This window comes from Portunus trituberculatus, chromosome 3 (assembly GCF_017591435.1).
Source record: "Portunus trituberculatus isolate SZX2019 chromosome 3, ASM1759143v1, whole genome shotgun sequence".
Taxonomy (NCBI): Eukaryota; Metazoa; Arthropoda; class Malacostraca; order Decapoda; family Portunidae; genus Portunus; species Portunus trituberculatus.
The window spans coordinates 9899204-9920254 of NC_059257.1; the positions used below are offsets into that span (position 1 = coordinate 9899204).

The following is a 21051-nucleotide window of genomic DNA, read 5'->3' on the forward strand; positions in this document are numbered from 1 at the left end:
CATACAGTGAAGGTGGTGGTGGTGGTGGTGGTGGTGAGTGACTACTAGTGATGTGGTGATAGTGACAGGTGAGATTAATTATAGTGAGAGTCTTGGTAAGGTGTGTGAGTGACTACTGGTGGTGATGATAGTGTTGGGAGGTGATGATGGCAAAACAGGTGACAATTATATAGTGATAATGATAGTGCTAGGTAGTGGTGGTGGTGGTGGTGGTGATGATGACAGATGTAAATGATAGTGAAGATAGTGTTAGCATTTAATTGGTGATAACAGTGATGAATAGAGATAGTGACAACAGTGTTAGTACTGGGTTAGAGGCACAGCAGTGAGTGATACAGTGATGGTGGTGGTGGTGGTGTTAGTATGGTTAGTGACAAGATAGCCAGTGCATTGTATAAATAGTTTAATGATATCAACACAATACATAGTTGAGTTCTGTATGTATACATTCCTATCATACAATATAACCCTTTTTTTTAGTCTATTTTATTCTGTTTTTTTGTTATGTTTGTTTGTTATTGTATATTTATTTCCATTATTCACGTCAGTACTCAAACTTTTCAAGATGTAGCTTCTTCTTCTTCTTCTTCTTCATCTTTTTCTTCCTATTTATTATAAAGTTCAAGTATTTTTATTTATTTATTTATTATCAGACATTAAGCAAACTATTAATAGATTAACTGCGGTTTTTAAAATTTGGGAGAAAGAACCGAGATTTAAAACACTAAGTCGGCTTGAGCCACGTGGGGGGAGGGAAGGGGAGGGATGACCTAGTATTGTGGGGAAGGAGGTAAGAGGAGGGGCGGGCTGACCTGACCTAACCTAACACCAGCGGTCGTGTCATGCCCTCGCCTCGCTGACCTCACCATCACCACCACCACCACCACCACCACCGCTGCAGGTTGGGGTTGGTGGTGGTGGTGGCCATAAATAAGATTAACAGGTTATAGAAGCCAGGAGGGAGGGAATTGTGGGTAGGGGGTTGTGGGGTCAAGCTTACCCCGCCCCCCCTTGTGGTGCTGCGCCCCAGGGCCTCCGTGGGGCGGGTGAGGGGAGGGGCACAGTAACACTCTTAAGAGGGGAGGGGAAAGGGGGCCATAGAAAATTGTAATAACATTTCTAGAGTCAACAATTTTGATGTCAGCGCCTCAAACAGGGGAGGGGAGGGGAGAGGGAGAGGGAGGGAGGGAGAGGGGCCAGTACACCTAAGATCTATTAAGGGGAGAGAGGAGGGGTGTCAACACTTCTGGATGGGAGAGAAGGGGTCAAGCACACAGAGAATGGGGCAGTGGGGGAAGGGGGGGTGGACAGAAGGGGGCGCCACGTGCTGGCCTCGCCCATTACAGGTTAATAATACTGGCGGTGATGCAACGGCCGGCCTGGGGGAGAGGAAGGGGGCGTGGGGGGTGGAGGGCATGAGGGTGGGGCTGTGGGATGGGTGACTCGGTAGGGGTGACTCCCCGGGCCGGGAAAAAACTAGAGCGCTATTCGATGTCTCTACCGTATGAAATTGAGCCATTGTGAAGGACAGGGAGGAACCCGCGGCACACGCACGCCTCGGGTGGCGGCGCGGCAGTGGCGGCGGCGGCGGCGCGCGCAGACAACGTCTAAACAACACACAAAGAAATGTACACACTTGTTGTTATTACGAGACACGCATCGAGAGGTTAACAATGACTGGCTACGTACGGCTCCCTATGCACGGCAGGAAGGGGAGAGGGAGGGAGAGAAGGGAGAGAGAGCTGAGAGAGGGAGGGAGGGAGGGAGAGGGTGCAGAAGGGACTGGAGAGGGAAGGTGCAACACACACACATACATACGCACATTCACACATGCACAAACAACATCCCCCATCTCTCCCTCTCCCTCTCTCCAGCGTGTCACTCATGTACACATCACTGAAAGCATAACACGCGCACGCACAGCCTCCCTGCCTCGCCCCCCATTGCCACCCCTGCCCCCCTCATGAGATAAATCATTACTTATCTAATTACATTTCAGACTCAGCGTGTAGAAATGACACAGGCTTAATGAACTACAGTAATTATCATCATCATCATCATCATATTATGTTTCGTCAGCATGTCCGTCACTACGAGGGCCAAAACGAAATCAGCGTATGTATAAATCATCATCATTATTCATCGTCATTATTCAACAGTTGCCTAACACACGAGGGGTCATTAAATATTCGTCCTAAGGATTATTATTATCATCATTATTTTTTTCAAGTTTCGCAAGTTTGATACAAAAATATGAAGATTGCGGAGAGAAAACTAGTTAGCGTGAAGCGAGAGAGGAGAGGAAGGGGTGTGGGTGGTGACCGACAGGGTGTGGCGGCGGCGAGGGGGGAAGGGGTAGGAGGTGTAGATATTACTTAAAACTTACTTATTACTTACACAAAAACATGACCAGCTGTCCACCTCAACTACTTACAAGCAAAATTTCAAAGCAAACCACAACTTCTGACTATTTGAGTGACAGACCCGCCACACATTCTGCATTAAGGTCAAGTTACGCTGACCTAACCTGACCTAACTTGACCTGAAATGAATGAGATTAGGTTAGGTCGAATTATGATAACCTAACCTAAACTGAGCTAGGATAAAGTTAGTTGGGGTAGGATGAGGTAAATTGCCTTAATCTGACCTAACCTTGACCCGACAACAGCTTGGTTAGGTCAGCAAAGATATCTTGACCTTCATTCACTGTAGACTTAGGTTAGGTTAGATTAGTAACGACCTTAAAATAACTTGGCTGTCTGACCAACAAATAATCCTAATGTTTTTTGTGATTTTTCTTTAATTTGCAGCAAATATTCACTAATTTCCAGAGTGATAACAGCCAACAGCAAAGAATAACAGTCATGGAACTCATACGCATGTGTCAAAGGAAGGCATTCCAGCGAAGACCCGAACTGTTTATCATCATTATTGGAACGCAGAGCTTAAAGAAACCTGACCAACCTCATCCAACGCACACTTTTACACTTTAGCTTGAGGGAAGAAGGGAGGGACTGTGTATAGCTCTCTTTGTAACATCACCATCATTATCACCATCATCACAGTAACGCTCAGATCCAAAACTCATTTCTTCACATCATTATCGGATATTCCTACACACACTACATTTATTACCCAGAGTGTGTGCACATTCTTTAGAGAACTGGGGAGGGAGGAGAGCTTATGTGTACGCAAACAAGTCAGCAGAAAATGCACATGTACACCGCCACACACACACACAGAAAACTGTACACACACACGCACGCGCAAATGTCTATGAGTGTACGGAATGGAAACCATCATAACTCCATATTTTTCTATTTGTATATGATTTCAAGCAATCAAAACATCACAAGACAAAATGGGGGGAGTATTTTGCAGGCGATCTTTTTATTGAGGGGGGCGCATTAATAAGACAGTAGTAGGGGTTATGGGGGCGAAAGGGGGTGACAGGGCGGCGTGTGGGAAGCGAGGAAGGTGGGGAAGAGGAGGGGTTGTTCTTGAAGGGGTGGATCAAGTTCCCACTTCTTCTGTTTAATAAATTTTTTACCTCGTCAATCATGCAGCTAAACATTTTATTATCATTATTCCCCAAACATTCAGCACCATCATTATTTTCTTCTCTAAGGAGGAGGAGGAGGAGGAGGAGGAGGAGGAGGAGGAGGAGGAGGAGGAGGAGGAGGAGGAGGAGGAGGAGGAGGAGGAGGAGGAGGAAGGGTAGAAGGGAAGAAGGGAGGAAGGAGGAGGAGTAGGAAGCTTCATGCAAGAATTATTAATACCGTTTTTATTATCATTATCATCATTATTATTACTTTTGGCAGCGGCGGCAGCAGAGTGGCACTAGAATTATATAAACAAGCAAGATAATTTTCCAAAAAACCTTAGGAACTATTTCAAATTACTCTCACTCGCTCTCACTCTCACTCTCACTCACACTTCTAAAAAACAGTACAATTTTGAGCACAGACATGGTTTATGGGAGCTAAGGGAGGAGGAGGAGGAGGAGGAGGAGGAGGAGGAGGAGGAGGAGGAGGAGGAGGAGGAGGAGGAGGGAGAGGAGGAGGAGGAGGACTAAAGCAGGGAGGATACAAATTTGAAGCCAGTTAACACAAAAACATTTGGAAAAAACTGTAAGGTTAGGTTAAGATTTTTTTTTAAACATTTTCAGAGATTTTTTACAATAGTTTGAGTTTCACTATGTATAATATGTTGAATAAGAAGCCTATGGATGAATGAACTGTGGAGGTCATAATAATAATAAGGAATGCAAGACTATGTAGGAATAGCAAACTTGTATTATTATTATTATTATCATTATTATCATTTCCCTTGCTTTTTTTTGGCACTGGTTCAATATCATGGGGTTTACTTAGGGTTTTTTTGGCAACTATAGAGATAAAATGATGAGAAATGCTTGTCTGTCATGGAGAGACTTGACGTGTAGAGGCAGGCAAAGTATCACACAAAACTGCCAAAACTTTGAGTATGTGAACCGAGACGTTATTTTAACGAGAATGTGAGAAAAAATAGATTAAACATCACATGGAAAACTGACATAACATAAATACATGAACTGAGAGAGACAATATTGTAATGAGAATGTGTATAGGCAGGCAAGTTATTACACAAAATTGTCAAAACTTGAGTATGTGAACCGAGACACAATATTTCAATGAGAATGCGAGGAGAAATAGATAAAATATTACACAAAAAACTGACATAACTTCAAGACACAAACTGAGAGAGACAATATTGCAATGAGAATGCGAGGAGAAATAGATGAAATGATAGACGAGAGACTGACAGACTTAGAACCTGAAGACACAAGCGGAGGGACAATGTTTGAACGTGAATGCGAGACTTAACAATGGGAGAGATCGATAACATATCAAACGAGAGACTGATGAAGAGACAGTTTGAAGATGAGAGACTTAAGAAATTTGAATATGGAGAGAAAAGACTATCAAACTTCAATATGAGGACAGAGAGAGGCAGTATCTTATTACTTGTATGTACGAATGGAGAGACAATTTTAAGGTGAGCGACTTAAGAAATTTGAATATGGAGAGACAGAAGATAAACAAACTTTTAATTTTAATAGATGGACAGAGAGAGACAGTATCTTAGCTCAATGGTGAACACAAACACACGAACAAACTTGAAATGTGTAAATGCAAAAAAACAGATAAAAAATGCCAACTTGAATGCCGAGAGACACAGAATATGTCATTGCGAGAGATTGATGAAACTTGTAACCTGATGCATAAACAGAGACACAGAACCTTGACTCTGATGGTGACAGGCTGACAGACTGAATGACTGACTGACAGGCTGATTGACTGGATGGCTAAATGATTGACTGACTGACTGGCTAACTGATTGACTGACTGAATGATTGACTGACTGGCTGACTAACTGACTGAATGATTGACTGACTGACTGACTAAATGATTGACTGACTGACTGAATGACTGGCTAAATGATTGGCTGACTGCATAACTAACTGATTGACTGACTCCCTGACTAAATGACTCACTGATTGACTGTCTAACTAAATAACTGACTGATTGGCTAACTGAATGACTGTCTGACTGCCTGACTGACTGACTGGAAAAATTATACAAATGAATAACAGATTAATAAATGAAAAGTAGGTGAATGAAATGACAGGATAAATAAATGGAGTGGATAGGAAAAGATGAATGGATGAATGGAATGAGTTAAAAAGTTGATAAATAGATGAATAACTGATGGAAGAATGGATAAATATAGTGAGTGAATGACAATGAATAAAGATAATGCCCAAAGAGATGAAACTGGGAGATGGATAGTGTAGAAATTAAATAACAATCATAATAATGATAATGAGTGATAAACGGATAAAAACAATAAAAGTAACAAATAAACAAAAAACATACCTAAATAACAAAATAGCAATAGTAAAGTAGATGAAAATAGTAACAGCAATAGTCTTAGTAGTAGTAATAATAATAATAATAATAATAATAATAATAATAATAATAATAATAATAATAATAATAATAACAACAACAACAACATTTCAGTGCGATAAATTGGTTATAATTACAAGTTTTCCGGTTTCATTTCACTTTTTTTATATTTTTTAAACATTTGAGGGAGTAAAGGAAAAAATTGTCTTAAAATTGAGAATAGAGAGAGAGAAGAGACTAGCATAGCGGCGATAATAATTATATATGTATATATATATATATTTATATGTATGTATGTATGTACGTATGTATGTATATATTTTATTTATAATGGATAATTTATTTTTTTTATTCTTTTCTTTGTTTTTTTTTTCTTTTCACCACCTACGTATATCACCTATTGTATTTTATCTTATTATTATTTTTTTTTATTTATTTATACGTAACACTCGACACGCGCGCGCAAAAAATATAATATAAACCTTCAAAAGACATTATCTTATTTACTCTTATTATCCTCTTTATTATTATTACTAGTATTTCCAAGTGACATTTCACGGGAGGGACAGGGGGAGGGGGCATGGGGGTGGGTGGGGATCTGGTGTGGGGAGGTGCCCAAGAGCAGGTGTCATACTAATTTCCAAGCTCCTCTGATAATGACAGGTGTGTGTATGTGTGTGTGTGTGTGTGTGTTTGTGGTAGTGAAGGTGGTGGTGGCAGTGATTCAAATTGTTGTTGTGTGTGTTATTGTGGTGTTTGTGGTAGTAGGAATAGTAGTAGTAGTAGTAGTAGTAGTAGTAGTAGTAGTAGTAGTAGTAGTAGTAGTAGTAGTAGTAGTAAATAAAGTGTTTGCTGTTTATAATGTTTTCACTGTACTGGTAATAATAATAGTAATATTGTAACCAGTGTTAGATGTAACATACTAACAATAACAGTAGTGGTGGTGGTGGTGGTGGTGGTAGTAATGGCACCTGCTCTCACACGGGCAATCAACAATGGTAACATGACATCTCATATTCACCTCGTCACCTTCAAAGTTCTTCGTATAAAAACATCCTTTCAAATCACGCATTGAAAACACCTCTCTCTCTCTCTTTCTCTCTCTCTCTCTTAGTCTCTCTCTCTCTCTCTCTCTCTCTCTCTCTCTCTCTCTCACTCTATCTTATTTCTTTATAATACTGGTTTTATTCCACTAAGTCATCACTCCACCAAGGGTTCCACCTGTACCTCACTGGGTTGCCACTTATTAAAATCAATCCACTTTTTCCATAATTCTCCTTTTTCTTTATTTTCTTGATCTTTTTCCAGAGTTTTTGGTTTCATGTTGTTCTATTTTTCACTTGCACTTGTTTGAGAGTCCCATCCACTATTCCTTCCTTCCTTCCTTCCACTTCTTCCACTCTGCTAAACATCCACTTGCAATCTGTCCGGTCTCGGCTTTCTTGGGTAACAGACAAACACACGCACAGATATACGAACAATTTAAACAAAGAATTAAATAACATTCACTTTGTCTTCTCTTTTTTCTCTTCTTTGTTTGGTAAAGTGTATTTTCTCTCTTCCCTTTTCATCAACAGTTTTCTTCACCCTTTTCCTTCATTCTTGCATAATTCACATTTTTCAGTTCATTTCTGTTATCATCTATTTCCTTCACCATCATCTCTTTCTTTTCTCAATCCTTCAAAATTCACTTTCATAATTTTTCCTTTCATTTCATTTCATTTAAACAATTTCAAAACACTTAAAAAATAATCTTTCCTCTCTCTCTCTCTCTCTCTCTCAGTAACCCAGCAAAGTAAGGCGACCCTGATCAACTGACTGACTGATGCACAAACCAACTGATTTACTGACTGCCTGACTGACTCACTGACTGCCTGACTTCCTGCCTTGGCTAATATCTACCTAGATTTAAAAGGACAACACAAATAAAACCTACACGCTACATTTACCAGTATTGCAACAGTATGATAGAAACACTCCCGAGAACTGGAAAAACAGACGCTTTCTTCGACTCTCCTACCCGGTCAACTCGCACGATCTGACCTGACCTCACCTCACCACTTGCTTTACCTTGACCCGACTTATCAATTATTCTTACTTTTTTTTTTTTTTTTTTTTTACCAGAATTAGGGATAAATTGCTCTCTATCTCTCCTAGTCAGTTCAGTGTGACCTCGGCTGACCTGGCTTGCTTGACCTGGCTTGCTAAATTCACTTGTTTTAGGTCTGTCCTCCCAACTAGAACTGGTCAGAGTGATAGTTCTGTTAATGTGTTCCAGGTCAGTTTTGTGGTCAGGTCAGTGCTATGTGACCTAACTTGCCTAAACATGACCTGACTCAAGCAAATCACACTTCTTTGCTCTTTCCTTTTGTTTGTGCTTTTTTTTTACTAGAACAGGGAAATTCATGGATGATCTGACCTGGTGTGACCTCCAAATTCATTACTTTAGTCTTCTTTGAACCAGAACTGGAGAAATTTGTGCTTTACTGAATAGTAGCCGAGTCAAATAATTAACTTTTATCAACCTGACCTTTTAAATTAACTTGACTTCTTCACTCACTCACTCAATCATTCTTCTCTCTCTCTCTCTCTCTCTCTCTCTCTCTCTCTCTTTTTTTCATCCCAGCATCGTTTTTTTTTTTTCACTTTTTCTAATTCATCGGGAGTTTTTTTTTAAAGTTTATGCATTCATTATTCATTTTTCCTCAACAAGGTAATGGTGATGATTATTATTATTATTATTTATTATTCATTATTATTATTCATGATTATCTCTTGCAACAATGTATAGGTTCAAAGTTCAGTTTTTTATCATTCACTCACTTCTTATTCATCATCGGTTTGTCTTGCCACTCACTCCCTCTCTCTCCTCAATGCAACGGTGAGTGAGTGGAGTGAGAGTGGAGTGAGAGTGGAGTGTGGTTTGCAGGTCCTTCACTCCACTCATTCCTTTTGTCACTGTTTGGTGGAGTCCAGTCGGTTTGTGGAATGAATGTGGTACACGTTTTCTTTCATTCATTCCACCTGTGCATTTTTTCCCTTCCACTGCTTTCATTCCACTTATTATACAGTTAAGTGGAATGACTACAATTTTTACTTCATTTCTGACTAACTTGTTCATTCCACTTCTTGTACAGTTAAGTGGAATGACTGTACAATTATTCCCTTTCACTTCAGACAAGATACAATTAAGTGGAATGACTCTATTAATCCTTCCACCAGTTAGTGAAGTGGAGTGACTGAATGACTGTACTGGAGTGACTGTATGATTGTATGACTATCTCTCTCTCTTCCTCATGCCATTTCTCTATACAGTTGAGTGGAATGGCTGTTTTAGTCACTCCACCAGCCATACAGTTTAGTGGAGTGACTGTGTGATTGTATGTCTCCACTCCACTACAATATTAATTAAATACACTCATGTGGAAAAAAGTCATTCCACTTCATATACACACACATACATAAACACACACACAGCCTTAAACACACATACAATAGTCATGTGTGTGTTTCTGGTTGTGTGCGCGTGTTTGTGAGTGTGTATGTGTGTGTGTACGTAAGCATGTCCACATCACCCATGTACGTTTTATCAAAAGTCTACATCATGTGCGTTAAAAGTTCGTGTAAGTATCTTTTATCATCAATCATTTAGTTTCCCCCGCATTGTATGTACGTTGAGATTCATGTGCGCGTTTTGTTAGTCTACACGTACACTAGTACACATACACTACATGTACACCCCAAACTACACACACACATGCACACACACACACACACACACAAACCTAACTGTGTGTGTATCTTAAGTGTGTGTGTGTGTGCATTCGTGTGTACATGCCAAGGTTTACATTGAGTTAGTAACAATTTGGTGTTGCTACTGATGTCTGTGTGTGTATATGTAGCAAGAAAACCATCAGTGCATCTTTGAAGTAGTAGTTGTAGTGGTGATGGTAGTCGTAGTGGTGGTAGTAGCAGTGGTAGTGGCAGCAGCATCAGTAGCAGCAGTAGCAGGAGTCAGAGCAGGAGGGAGCAGGGTGATAGGGAGCAGTAGCAGCAGTAGCAGTGGTAGCAGGATGACCAGTATTAGGAACAGTGTCACAGGAGTTAGGGGGGTGAGGGAGAGGATAAGGAGACCCAGCATGAAGGTTAGGAACGTTAGGGACACAGGGAGGAGAGTTATAGGCATGAGGAGAAGCACAAGAAGAGTTAGAGACATGGGAAGCAAAGTTAGTCTAAACAGCAACAACTTAAGTGTCACTTGGATGAGAGCCACTGGAGTTAGGAGCAATGAGAGAGGTGTGAGAGGGAGTAGCAGCAGCAGCAACACCCCTAACAGCAAGGTTAGGAGTGCGATGGAGAGTGGCAGCAGTGTTAGGGGGGCTAGGAGCAAAGCAAGTGGCGGTAGCAGCAGTAGTAGTGGAGTTAGTGAGGGCAGTGGTAGAGAGCTGGCAGGAAAGTAGGTATCCACATAAGTAGCAGTGGAGTTATTAACAGTCGAAGTATAGGAGAGAGTTAGGAGCGTGCTGGGGGAGGAGATGATGTCAGCGGGGATGTCAGGAGTGGCAGGCGGGGTGTCGGTGGGTCTGGAAATGTCAATGACAGTTATAGATGCACTGGTGGCGAGGTCTGAAGTGTCTGTGTCAGAATCAGCAGTTAGAGGGAAAGTTATAGTTTCAGACAGTGTGTTAGGAGAGACAGGAGGGCTGGAGGAAGGTAGAGAGGGGCTGGAAGGGGAGGCTGGAGGGCTGGTGGGGCTGGCAGGGGACTGAGGAGGGCTAGAAGGGGAGTGAGGAGGACTGGAAGAGGAAACATAACAGGAAGAGTCAGAGATAGAAATGGTTGGTAATGTTGAAGTGGTAGCAGTAGTAGTTGTTGTAGTGGTAGTGTGGTCAGTATCCGTGTCTGTGGTAGTAGTGGTGGTGGTAGTAGTAGCAACACCAGTAGTAGTGGTAGTAGTAGTACATGTGTTAGTGTCACTATTAATTTCAACAACAACAACATCACACTGCATTGAATCAAAACTATCAGCATCAGCAGTAGTAGTAGTACTAGTAACAGTAGTAGTAGTAGCAATAGTAGTAGTAACAGTAGTAGTAGTAGCAGCAGTAGTAGTAGTAGTAGCAGTAGTAGCATCCTCATCATCAGTGGCATAATCAAAATCACTGGAGGGAGTGACTGGCGGAGTGGTGAGGATGGAGATGAGGAGAGGCGGGGAGGGGGAGGAGCCGGGAGATGAGGGAGGAGTGGGAGATGAGTTAGAATCAGAGGAGTAGTAGTAGCAGGGAGAGAGAAGGCGGCGGGGGGAGTCACTGTCTCAACAATGCAACGTCTTAGTGGAGCCCATGTCCTTCTTACTGCTGCTGGTGTAAATGTTCCCGCCATACTCCTCATACACCAGGAAGTGGTCCTCCCGGCCCCCACCGCTCTTCCCAGGCCGCGGCAGGGTCTGGGATTGGCCGCCGCCCCCGCCCCCACCCCCGCCTGATGCAAACACGTCCCTCGGCTTCCACACAGGAGATCCTGCAACCAAAAGGAGGTGTTATGGTGGTGGTGGTGGTGGTGTGTGTGTGTGTGTGTGTGTATATGTGTGTGTGTGTGTATATGTGTGTGTGTGTGTATGTGTGTGTGTTTCACTGTTTGATCTGCTGCAGTCTCTGACGAGACAGCCAGACATTACCCTATGGAACGTGCTCAGAGCTCATTATTTCCGATCTTGGGATAGGCCTGAGACCAGGCACACACCACACACCGGGACAACAAGGTCACAACTCCTCGATTTACATCCCATACCTACTCACTGCTAGGTGAACAGGGGCTACACGTGAAAGGAGACACACCCAAATATCTCCACCCGGCCGGGGAATTGAACCCCGGTCCTCTGGCTTGTGAAGCCAATGCTCTAACCACTGAGCTACCGGGCGTGTGTATGTGTGTGTGCGCAAATCATTCCCTCACTTTCAATAGTTCAAGGGCTCTCTCTCTCTCTCTCTCTCTCTCTCTCTCTCTCTCTCAACCTACCAGACACTCATTCCATTAACATTTCTCTCTCTCTCTTTCTCTCACCCAGTGTGCGAGTAGGCTGGTACTGGGAGGGTTGGTTGGAGGCCTGGATGAGCTTGGCCATGGAGCCGGTGGAGCCCGTGGAGAGGGTAGAGGTGGTGGAGAGGGAGAGGTGGTTGGGAGTGCGGCCCAGTGTGGCTTTCTTCTTGGTCTCCATCACCTCGTCCTCTCCCTCCGACCTGGTGCCCGCCTCCTCCTTCCCCCCGTCACTCTTCGTGGTGGAGTCACTGAGTTCGTCTGTGTGCGGAGAGGTGGAGGAAAGGTGGAGGAGGTGGAGGAGTGGAGGGAAAAGTTTGAGAGAATATGGAGGAAAGGTAGATGTAGAGTGTTGGGTATTGGAGGACAGGGAGAGGCAGAGGGGAAATTTTTTGAAGATGTGGAGGAAAAGTGGAGGGAAAGTGTGGAGGAGAGAGAGAGAGAGAGAGAGAGAGAGAGAGAGAGAGAGAGAGAGAGAGAGAGAGAGAGAGAGAGAGAGAGAGAGAGAGAGGTGGAAGAACAGGATGAGTATGAGGAAGGAAATGAGAGAGTAGTAAGGAAGAGAAAAGATCAAATTATTATCATTTTTTTTCATCTTTTCTCTTCTCAAAACAAATTATAAAATAAACTAAGACAATTTTTGAGAAGAAAAAAACATCAGAATTAATTAGAATATATGTACAAAACTTAACATTGCTTTCCACTTACAATCTTCCTTCTAATAATGAAAATGTGAAGAAAAAATAAAATATAAAAAACTAAATAAATAGTAACTTTTTCAAATATTACCATCAACACCACCACAATCTGCACCACCATCACTAACATCACCAATAACCTAACCTAACCACCACCATCACTATCTCCTGTCATCACCACCACAACCACCATCCCCTGTCATCACCAACACCACCTCCTGTCATCACCACCACCTTCACTACCTCCTGTTATCACCACCACCTTCACTATCTGTCATCATCACTATTATCATCTCCACTTCATCACCACCACTAAAGTCCACCTCCTTCACCACCACCATCACCATCTTCCATCATCATCACCACCACTACTAAAAAAATACCCACTTTCTACTCCTAAACTAAGAAATTCACTGTCATTGCCACTATCACCACCATATCCACTTCATCACCACCATATAAACTCCACCTACTTCACCACCACCATCACCATTTGTCATCACCACAAATACCACCAAAGAAATTAACACACACACACATATATATATATATATATATATATATATATATATATATATATATATATATATATATATATATATATATATATATATAAAACTTAACAATCTTTAAATCACCAAGTCATCACCACCACCTCTTCCTCCTCCTCCTCCTCCTCCTCCTCCTCCTCCTCCTCCTCCTCAGACTCACCCATGGCATCAGAAACAGTCTTGCTCCTGGTTCTCAAGTTGTTGTTGGTGTGGTGAGGCTGGTGTTGCTGGTGGTGGTAGTCGTGCTGGGAGTCTGGCACATTATCATAAGTCTCCAAGTTGTCATAGTCTATATTCCCGGCCGAGTGTCTTTGCAGGGTTGCCGACTGATGGCTGCTGGTGTTGTTTACATTGGTTCAGTTTTGTAAAGGAGGAAATCAGTTTTTTATTTGTGTTTTCCTTTATATTTTCTTTTTTTCTTTTATTTTTTATGTAAGGAAAAGCTGGCAACAAAAATGGAATAAGCTCCACTTGTTTGCCAGTTCCCTTACAGAGTGCTAGGGTGTTTTGTTGTCAGGCTATAAGGATCACAAACCCTGGGCAGAAGAAAGGCACGTGTTGGTCATGGCGTTTATATTCTCCGGTGAGTCGTTCGCAATCACGTCTCGCGATTTTTATTTCTACGGATGCGAGTTTATGGTTTTCTTGCGGGTTTTTTGTTTTTCGTGAGGAGGAGGAGGAGGAGGAGGAGGAGGAGGAGGAGGAGGAGGAGGAGGAGGAGGAGGAGGAGGAGGAGGAGGAGGAGGAGGAGGAGGAGGAGGAGGAGGAGGAGGAGGAGGAGGAGGAGGAGGAGGAGGAGGAGGAGGAAGAGGAAGAGGAAGAGGAAGACATCAAAATAACAAAATATGATGAATGTTGAATGAAAAATAAGAGAAAATGAAGGAAAAATAAGGAAAAGCCTGCCTGCCTATCTCTCTCTCTCTCTCTCTTACAGATACCCATATACATAATACATAGTACATACATACATATACATATACATGATAATGCATACACACTCACATACGCATGAGAGAGAGAGAGAGAGAGAGAGAGAGAGAGAGAGAGAGAGAGAGAGAGAGAGAGAGAGAGAGAGAGAGAGAGAGAGAGAGAGAGAGAGAGAGAGACCCTTCTACTCAACAAAAAACAACAGAATGAAATGAAATGAACAAAAACACAATAATGAAATAAATAAATAAATAAAAAAAAAATTAAATAAAAAAAAAAGATAAAATAATAAAACAGAAGAAAAGGTTCCTTCCGCAATCTGCTCCTCCGTTTTCTATGCAAAAAAACTTTCCAACGGGTCACTCATTTAATTTTTTTCTTCCTCCTCCTGATGAAGAAAAAAATAAAAGGATCCGATGATGAACGCCAAATAGAAAAAAGGATTTATAAACGCCATGACTTTCACCGCGCCTTTCTCTTCCTTTCGGGTTTTGTGATCCAGGAATATACAGAGAAAAAAGAGAATATAAGGGAATTAATTCAATCACTTATAGTCTAAAGGAGAATGTGTAATAATGCTAAGTCTTAAAATTACGAGGATAAAAAAATTGAAGAAAAATATGAATGGGAACGGATGTGGTATTAAGTCTTGCATTTTCCACCTTTTCTGTTTTTCTTTACTTTTTTTTTATTTATTTTTCATAATTAATTGGGATTTCTACAATGAATTAATGTTCTTTTGAGATAAATTAAGGTGTAAAGCTTTTTTTTCATTATTTTCTTTTTCTTATTTTATCTAAGGTATTTTCTAAAGTTATTTTTTTTATTTCTATCAATGTTTTCAATGGTACAAGTCTGCCGAGGCTTTTCCAGAGTTGATTAGTGTTTTCCAGAGTACTGAATCCATTTTCTCTAAGGAAAAGTTGAAATATAAAGGGATTTCCCACTTTTCATGTCCATCTACAGTAATTTCTTCAAGTATTTTCTGTGTCATTAAAGTTTCCCACGACACAAGACTTTGAAGAGCTCATCCAAGATTTCCAGAAGATAAAGTGTAGGGCAATTTCTCCATTATTTTCCCCTTATCTTGTCTATGTAAAGTCATTTTCAGTATTTTCTACATCATAAGCTTTCTAAGAGACAATTAAAGCTTTCGGGAATGCTAAAATTCAAGTTTCCAATCATAAATCCGAAGTATAAGCAATTTTCTCACAATTTCCCTTTATTTTGTGTGTTCAGGCTATTTTTCTGAGTATTGACCAGTGTGTCATACAAGGCAATGGTGCAAGTCTTCAAGGGATTGGACAGAACTGATTAGAGTTTTATAGGGTAAGACGAGTTCTCCAGACGTTCTCTCGAGTGTGTTAAAGGTTTTCTAGGCTGGTATGGGCTTCTTGGAGTATTGGCCGGTGAATCATTAAAGTCAATGGTGCAAGTCTTCAAGGGGTTAGACAGAAGTGATTTGGGTTTTCTAGGGTAAGACGAGACCCATTTTCCAGGTTCTCTTGAGTACATTAAAGGTTTTCTAGGCTGGTATGGGCTTCTTGGAGTAATGACCGGTATGTCATTAATGTCAATGGTACAAGTCTTCAAGGGGTTAGACAGATGTGATTAGAGTAAGAAAATATTCACCAGACAGCCTTGAGGTGTACTTGGATACACTAACACTGTCTGCCGTTTGCTACACTTCTCCTTAATCCTTTCAGTAGCATGACCTATTTTCATATTCATTCTGGTGATTTGCTACAGCTTCAGAAACTTAATATGGGGATTAGAATAGTGAAGACTCTGGCTATTAAACTTTTGACCTTCATAGACCCTTATCATAGCCAAACTGTTTTAAAATACCCTCAAAACATACCAATTTGTCTGAAAATGCCCCTAAAAAACATGAGTCTCCATATTCTGCTTACTATTTAGTGATTTTCTACAGCTTCAGAAACTTACATGGAGATTAAAATAGTGAAGACTGTGGCTATTAGTCTTCTGACCTCAATACACCCTTCCTAACTTCAATAAAATGGTCTACTCACACCCAAATCTCAAGGGAAATATGTGTCCCAGTACTGAAGAGGTAAATAACTCATCACCATGAGACATTTTTACTTATTCTACAGCCGCCTCCAATCTTTAAACTGTGTAGATATTGCTAAATCTACACTTTTATCCCCATTCTTTCTTGTAGATGCTTATAAAGAAGTCATGCATTGCTCCTGCTGCTGTTAATGGTTTTGTGGCACAGTGAAAGGGTTAAGGGTTCTCTAGGCTGGTCTTCAAGGGGTTGGACAGAACTGATTAGGGCAAGATGAGGTTCACCAGATAGCCCTGAGGTGTTCTTGGGTACATTAAGGGTTCTCTAGGCTGGTGTGGGCTCCCTAGGGCATGACAATCACCTTTTCTTTTTCTCTTTCTCTTCTATTTTACACAATTGGAGTTTTCATAGAAATTTACCGGCTAAAGGAGGAATTTTTGGGCACCTCCTATCTGAAAACCCACTTTGTTATGGTACTGTTATCCTTAGTAGAAGCCTTGCCTACTTTCAGACTGTGGCCAGGATTTGAACCAGCTTGGGAACCTTCTGACCCCAAAGTGTGTGTGTGTTGTTCCTCTGTACCCCTTCAGTACCATGATGCATTTCCATATTCCTTCTGCTTACTATTTGGTGATTATAAAGCTTTTGCTGGGGATTAAAATAGTGAAGTTTATGACCATTAATCTTCTCACCTCCATAGACACTTGCTAATGTCAGTAAAATGGTCTTATCATAGCCAAACTGTCTTAAAATGCTCTCAAAACATGCCAAACTGTCTTAAAATGCCCTAAAAAAACATGAATCTCCATATTCCTTCTGGTTATTATTTGGTGATTCTATACAGTTCCAGAAACTCATAGGGGGAGGGTTGAAATAGTGAAGACTGTGGCCATTAATCTTCTGACCTCCATAGACACTTGCTAATGTCAATAAAATGGTCTAATCGAACACAAATCTCAAGCTAGAAATGTCCCAGTACTGAAAGGGATTTGATTTGAGATATGTGCATGACTAGACCATTTTATTGACATTAGGAAAGATCTATGGAGGTCAGAAGATTAATAGCCACAGTCTTCACTATTTCAATCCCCCACATAAGTTTCTGAAGCTGTATAAAATCACCAAATAGTCACCAAAATGAATATGGAAACAAATCTATGGTATTGAAGAGGTTAGGGCTTTTCTAAGATGGTGTGGGGTTCCGAGGGCATGACGGTGAGGGTTGCCATTAAAGTTTGTCATTTTTCAAAGTTTCATCGATCAATTTAAGTTTTTTTTTTTTTTTCTTCAGTGCCATAATGTTTTCTGGCTTTAATTAATACTTCACCTTTATCTATTGCAAATTACTTTTACTGTTATTGTTTTGTCTTTCTGCTCTCCTCCTCCCTTCCTTCCGTCCTGTGAGAGGGGCTGGGGGAGGTGCCTTAACTTGACAGTGAGAGTGTGAGAGTGTGAGAGTGGCAGCCTTACAACTCACACACACAGAAAAATAAAGTGAATAAAAGAATGAATAACAATGAAACTTTTAAAACATGCCCAGATGGTTTAATTTTTATAGTAGTAGTAGTAGTAGTAGTAGTAGTAGTAGTAGTAGTAGCAGAGTAGTAGTAGTAGTAGCAGTAGTAGTAGTAGTAGCAAGCAGTAGTAGTAGTAGTAGCAGTAGTAGTAGTAGTAGTAGTAGTAGTAGTAGTAGTAGTAGTAGTAGTAGTAGTAGTAGTAGTAGTAGTAGTAGTTGTAGTAGTAGCAGCAGCAGCATAGTAATAGTAGCAGTAGTAGTAATAGTAGTAGTAGTAGTAAACTTTATCTCGGAGTCAAGTCAAGTTTTTCTCCGTAACTTATAATAATAATAATAATAATAATAATAATAATAATAATAATAATAATAATAATAATAATAATAATAATAATAATAATGATAATAATAATAATAACAATAATAATAATAATAATAATAATAATTTTTCTATGTATCTTTAAGGCTGTTAAGATAAAAATGGGTGTTTTTTTAAGGAGTGAGGGGAGTCAAGGGGTAAGGGGTAATGAGGGGTAGGGGCAGTTATGTGACCTTTAAACCTACAAAAATATGAATATTGTCTTTTGTTTCATTTCTCTATTATTTGTATTGTCTTCTAATACTGGCATTGTTTTTCTTCTCATTTTCATCCTCCAATGTTTCACTCAGATCAAATGTTTCTTTTTTCTTTAGTTTTTTTATTTATACCATGTGGGCTTTTCACGGGAACTTATGGGCTATAGGGAGTAATTTTTTGGCCACCACCTATCTCAAAGCCCACCCGCTAGGAAATCGTTACCCCGAGTGAGGAAGCCCAATCTACACTCAGACCGTGGAGAGGATTCAAACTCGTGCGCTTGGAGACCCTTCGGACCCCAAAGCACTGTACCACAAACTCAAAAAATTCAAAGAGGTTCATGATTTTTACATTTTCCTTGTTTATTTTTCTTTTTAATCCTAAGAATGATTTTTTCTCTTCTTTTTCCTGTCTTTCCTTTTCATTTCTTCACATGCCAAGATAAAACGTTGCCATAATTTCTCCATTTCCATAAGTTTCTTGTCTAATTTTTTTCCTTCCTTTGCTTTTTCATTCTTTCATGAGACAAACGTTCCCAAAATGTTCTCGTTTCAATAAGTTTCGTGTGTATTTTTCCTTCCTTCCTTCCTACCTTCTAATTACTCCATATGCATAACTTTTCTATCTTTGTTCTTTCCTTTGCCTTTAATTCTTTCAAGAGATAAACGTTCCCAAAATACTCTTGTTTCAGTAAGTTTTGTGTGTATCTTTCCTTCCTTCCTTCCTTTAATCTTTGTTCCTTCCTTTGCTTTTTAATTCTTTCACGAGACAAACGTTCCCAAAATATTCTTGTTTCATTAAGTTTTGTGTTTATCTTTCTTTCCTTCCTTCCTTCCTTTCATCTTTGTTCCTTCCTTTGCTTTTTAATTCTTTCACGAGACAAACGTTTACAAAATACTCTCGTTTCCATAAGTTTTGTATGTATCTTTCTTTCCTTCCTTGGTTTGTAAGTTAGTCTCCCCAGCGGCCACAGATGCGAAGGAGCAGGAGGTGGGGTGATCAAAACATGCACTCAAAGACTCGACAGAACAACAAAAACAATAAAAAAATACAAGAGTAACAAAAAGATAAGAACAAGAGTGGTGATCAAAACAATGGTGACTAGAATGTTGGATAAATCAATACACAAAAAGGATTGATTGGTCAGTAGACATTGATGTAAAAAAGGGAAGTGTTTTGGTGATAATTCTGAAACACATGCGGGAAAATGATTTGGAAAGAGCAAAAAGGGGAAAATTAATACATGAATAAGTGAATCAGTAGAAAATACACACACAAAATAAGGAGAAATTAAGGAGAAATAGTATGTCATGCAGAGATTATAATAAGAAATGGATGGACAGAAGAAATCAAAATAAAAAATAAGAAAAAGGAAGAGTAAAATTTAAATATAAGAAAAAAATAAAAACAACTTAGAAAAGAAAAAAAAACAATAATAAGAAAACAGAAATACAGAATCCCAAAAAATAAAAAAAGAATAAATGAATAAATAAGTGACAAAAAAAAATCCAAAAAAAAAAAAATAAAAAAAAATAAATAAAAAAAAAATAAATAAAAAAAACACTAAGAGAAAGAGAAAAACAAGCAGAGTAGAACTGAAACTCAAGTAGAAAAAAAATTAATAAAAAAGCATCGAAAGAGAGAAACAAGCAGCATGGAACTGAGACTCGCATAAAAAATAAACAATAAAAAACACAGAGAGAAAGAGAGAGACAAGCGGAGTGGAACCGAGACTCACGTGTTTGTCTTCTTCTTGCCCCCGGAGCGGACTGGCTGGAGGGTGTTGGTGGATCCCTTCGTGCCCAGACCAGAGGCGGAGGAGGAGGAGGAGGAGGAGGGCTTGTTGGCAGGAATGTTCATGTTTCTCACACTCTCCCGGATTATTTGTCGGATTGTCTTCAGGAATGCATTGCGGAACTCGGCCGTGCTGTGAGAGTGAGTGAGTGTGAGTGAGAGTAGGAGAGGGAGTGTGAGTAAGTTAGTGAGTGTGTGTAGTGGTGTTAGGTTACTGCTTTTTATGTGTGTGGTTAAATTTCTATCATTTTATCATATACACTATCCTAAAACACACACACACACACACACACACACACACACACAGGATCTTCCCTATGAACAAAGACTGAAGGAAATGGGACTACCAATTTTGAAAGATACGGGAGAGAGACTTAATAATGATGGGAGAGAGACTTAATAATGATGAATAAGTTAGTTAACCATATGGAAAAGATAGACAGACAAGACTTGGCATGATTGATGGAGGATGGAGATAGACGAACATGAGGACACTCCAAGATCATGAAAAGTCATTGTCTGAGGAACATTAAGAAGTTTAGCTTTCCACACCAGGACAGTGGATATCTGGAATAGACTGAGTGAAGAGATTGTAGAAGCAGAAAGTGTGCACAAATTTAAAGAAAAGTTGGATAAAAATAGATATGGAGATAGGTCACTAGGAACCCCACCCAAACCCTGTAATATATAACTAGGTAAATACACACACACACACACACACACACACACACACACACACACACACACACACACACACACAGTCACTCTCTCAGTTCTCTCACCTGTTGGACAAGTGGTACACCTTCTCTGAGCGTCTCTGCAGTTGACTCTTGAGGTGGATCAGCTCCCACAAGAAGTGAGAGTCCATGTCTTTCATTGATGAGGCGCGCACCTGCACCTCCGTCACCGGGATCAACACCTGGTACCTGATTATTTCAACCTCCGACGCACTGTTCTTCCCTGGTGCTGCCT

General features: G+C 40.3%; 1 protein-coding gene across 16 annotated transcripts in view; it reads right to left on the reverse strand.

The window, feature by feature from the left end:
- The window catches only part of LOC123508983, a 102885-nt gene that overhangs the window by 2961 nt on the left and 78873 nt on the right, over nucleotides 1-21051 (reverse strand). For 12 of the 16 annotated variants that reach the window (XM_045263108.1, XM_045263100.1, XM_045263094.1 and 9 more), the window contains 5 exons: nucleotides 20862-21049; nucleotides 20024-20212; nucleotides 13397-13572; nucleotides 12015-12248; nucleotides 11307-11471 (listed from right to left, as the gene is read on the reverse strand). In XM_045263108.1, the coding sequence (XP_045119043.1) occupies nucleotides 11307-11471; nucleotides 12015-12248; nucleotides 13397-13572; nucleotides 20024-20212; nucleotides 20862-21049 (952 nt within the window). Of the gene's footprint in view, nucleotides 1-386; nucleotides 11472-12014; nucleotides 12249-13396; nucleotides 13573-20023; nucleotides 20213-20861; nucleotides 21050-21051 lie in introns of those variants that run through there. The other 4 variants (XM_045263115.1, XM_045263165.1, XM_045263171.1 and 1 more) reach the window with 4 other exon arrangements.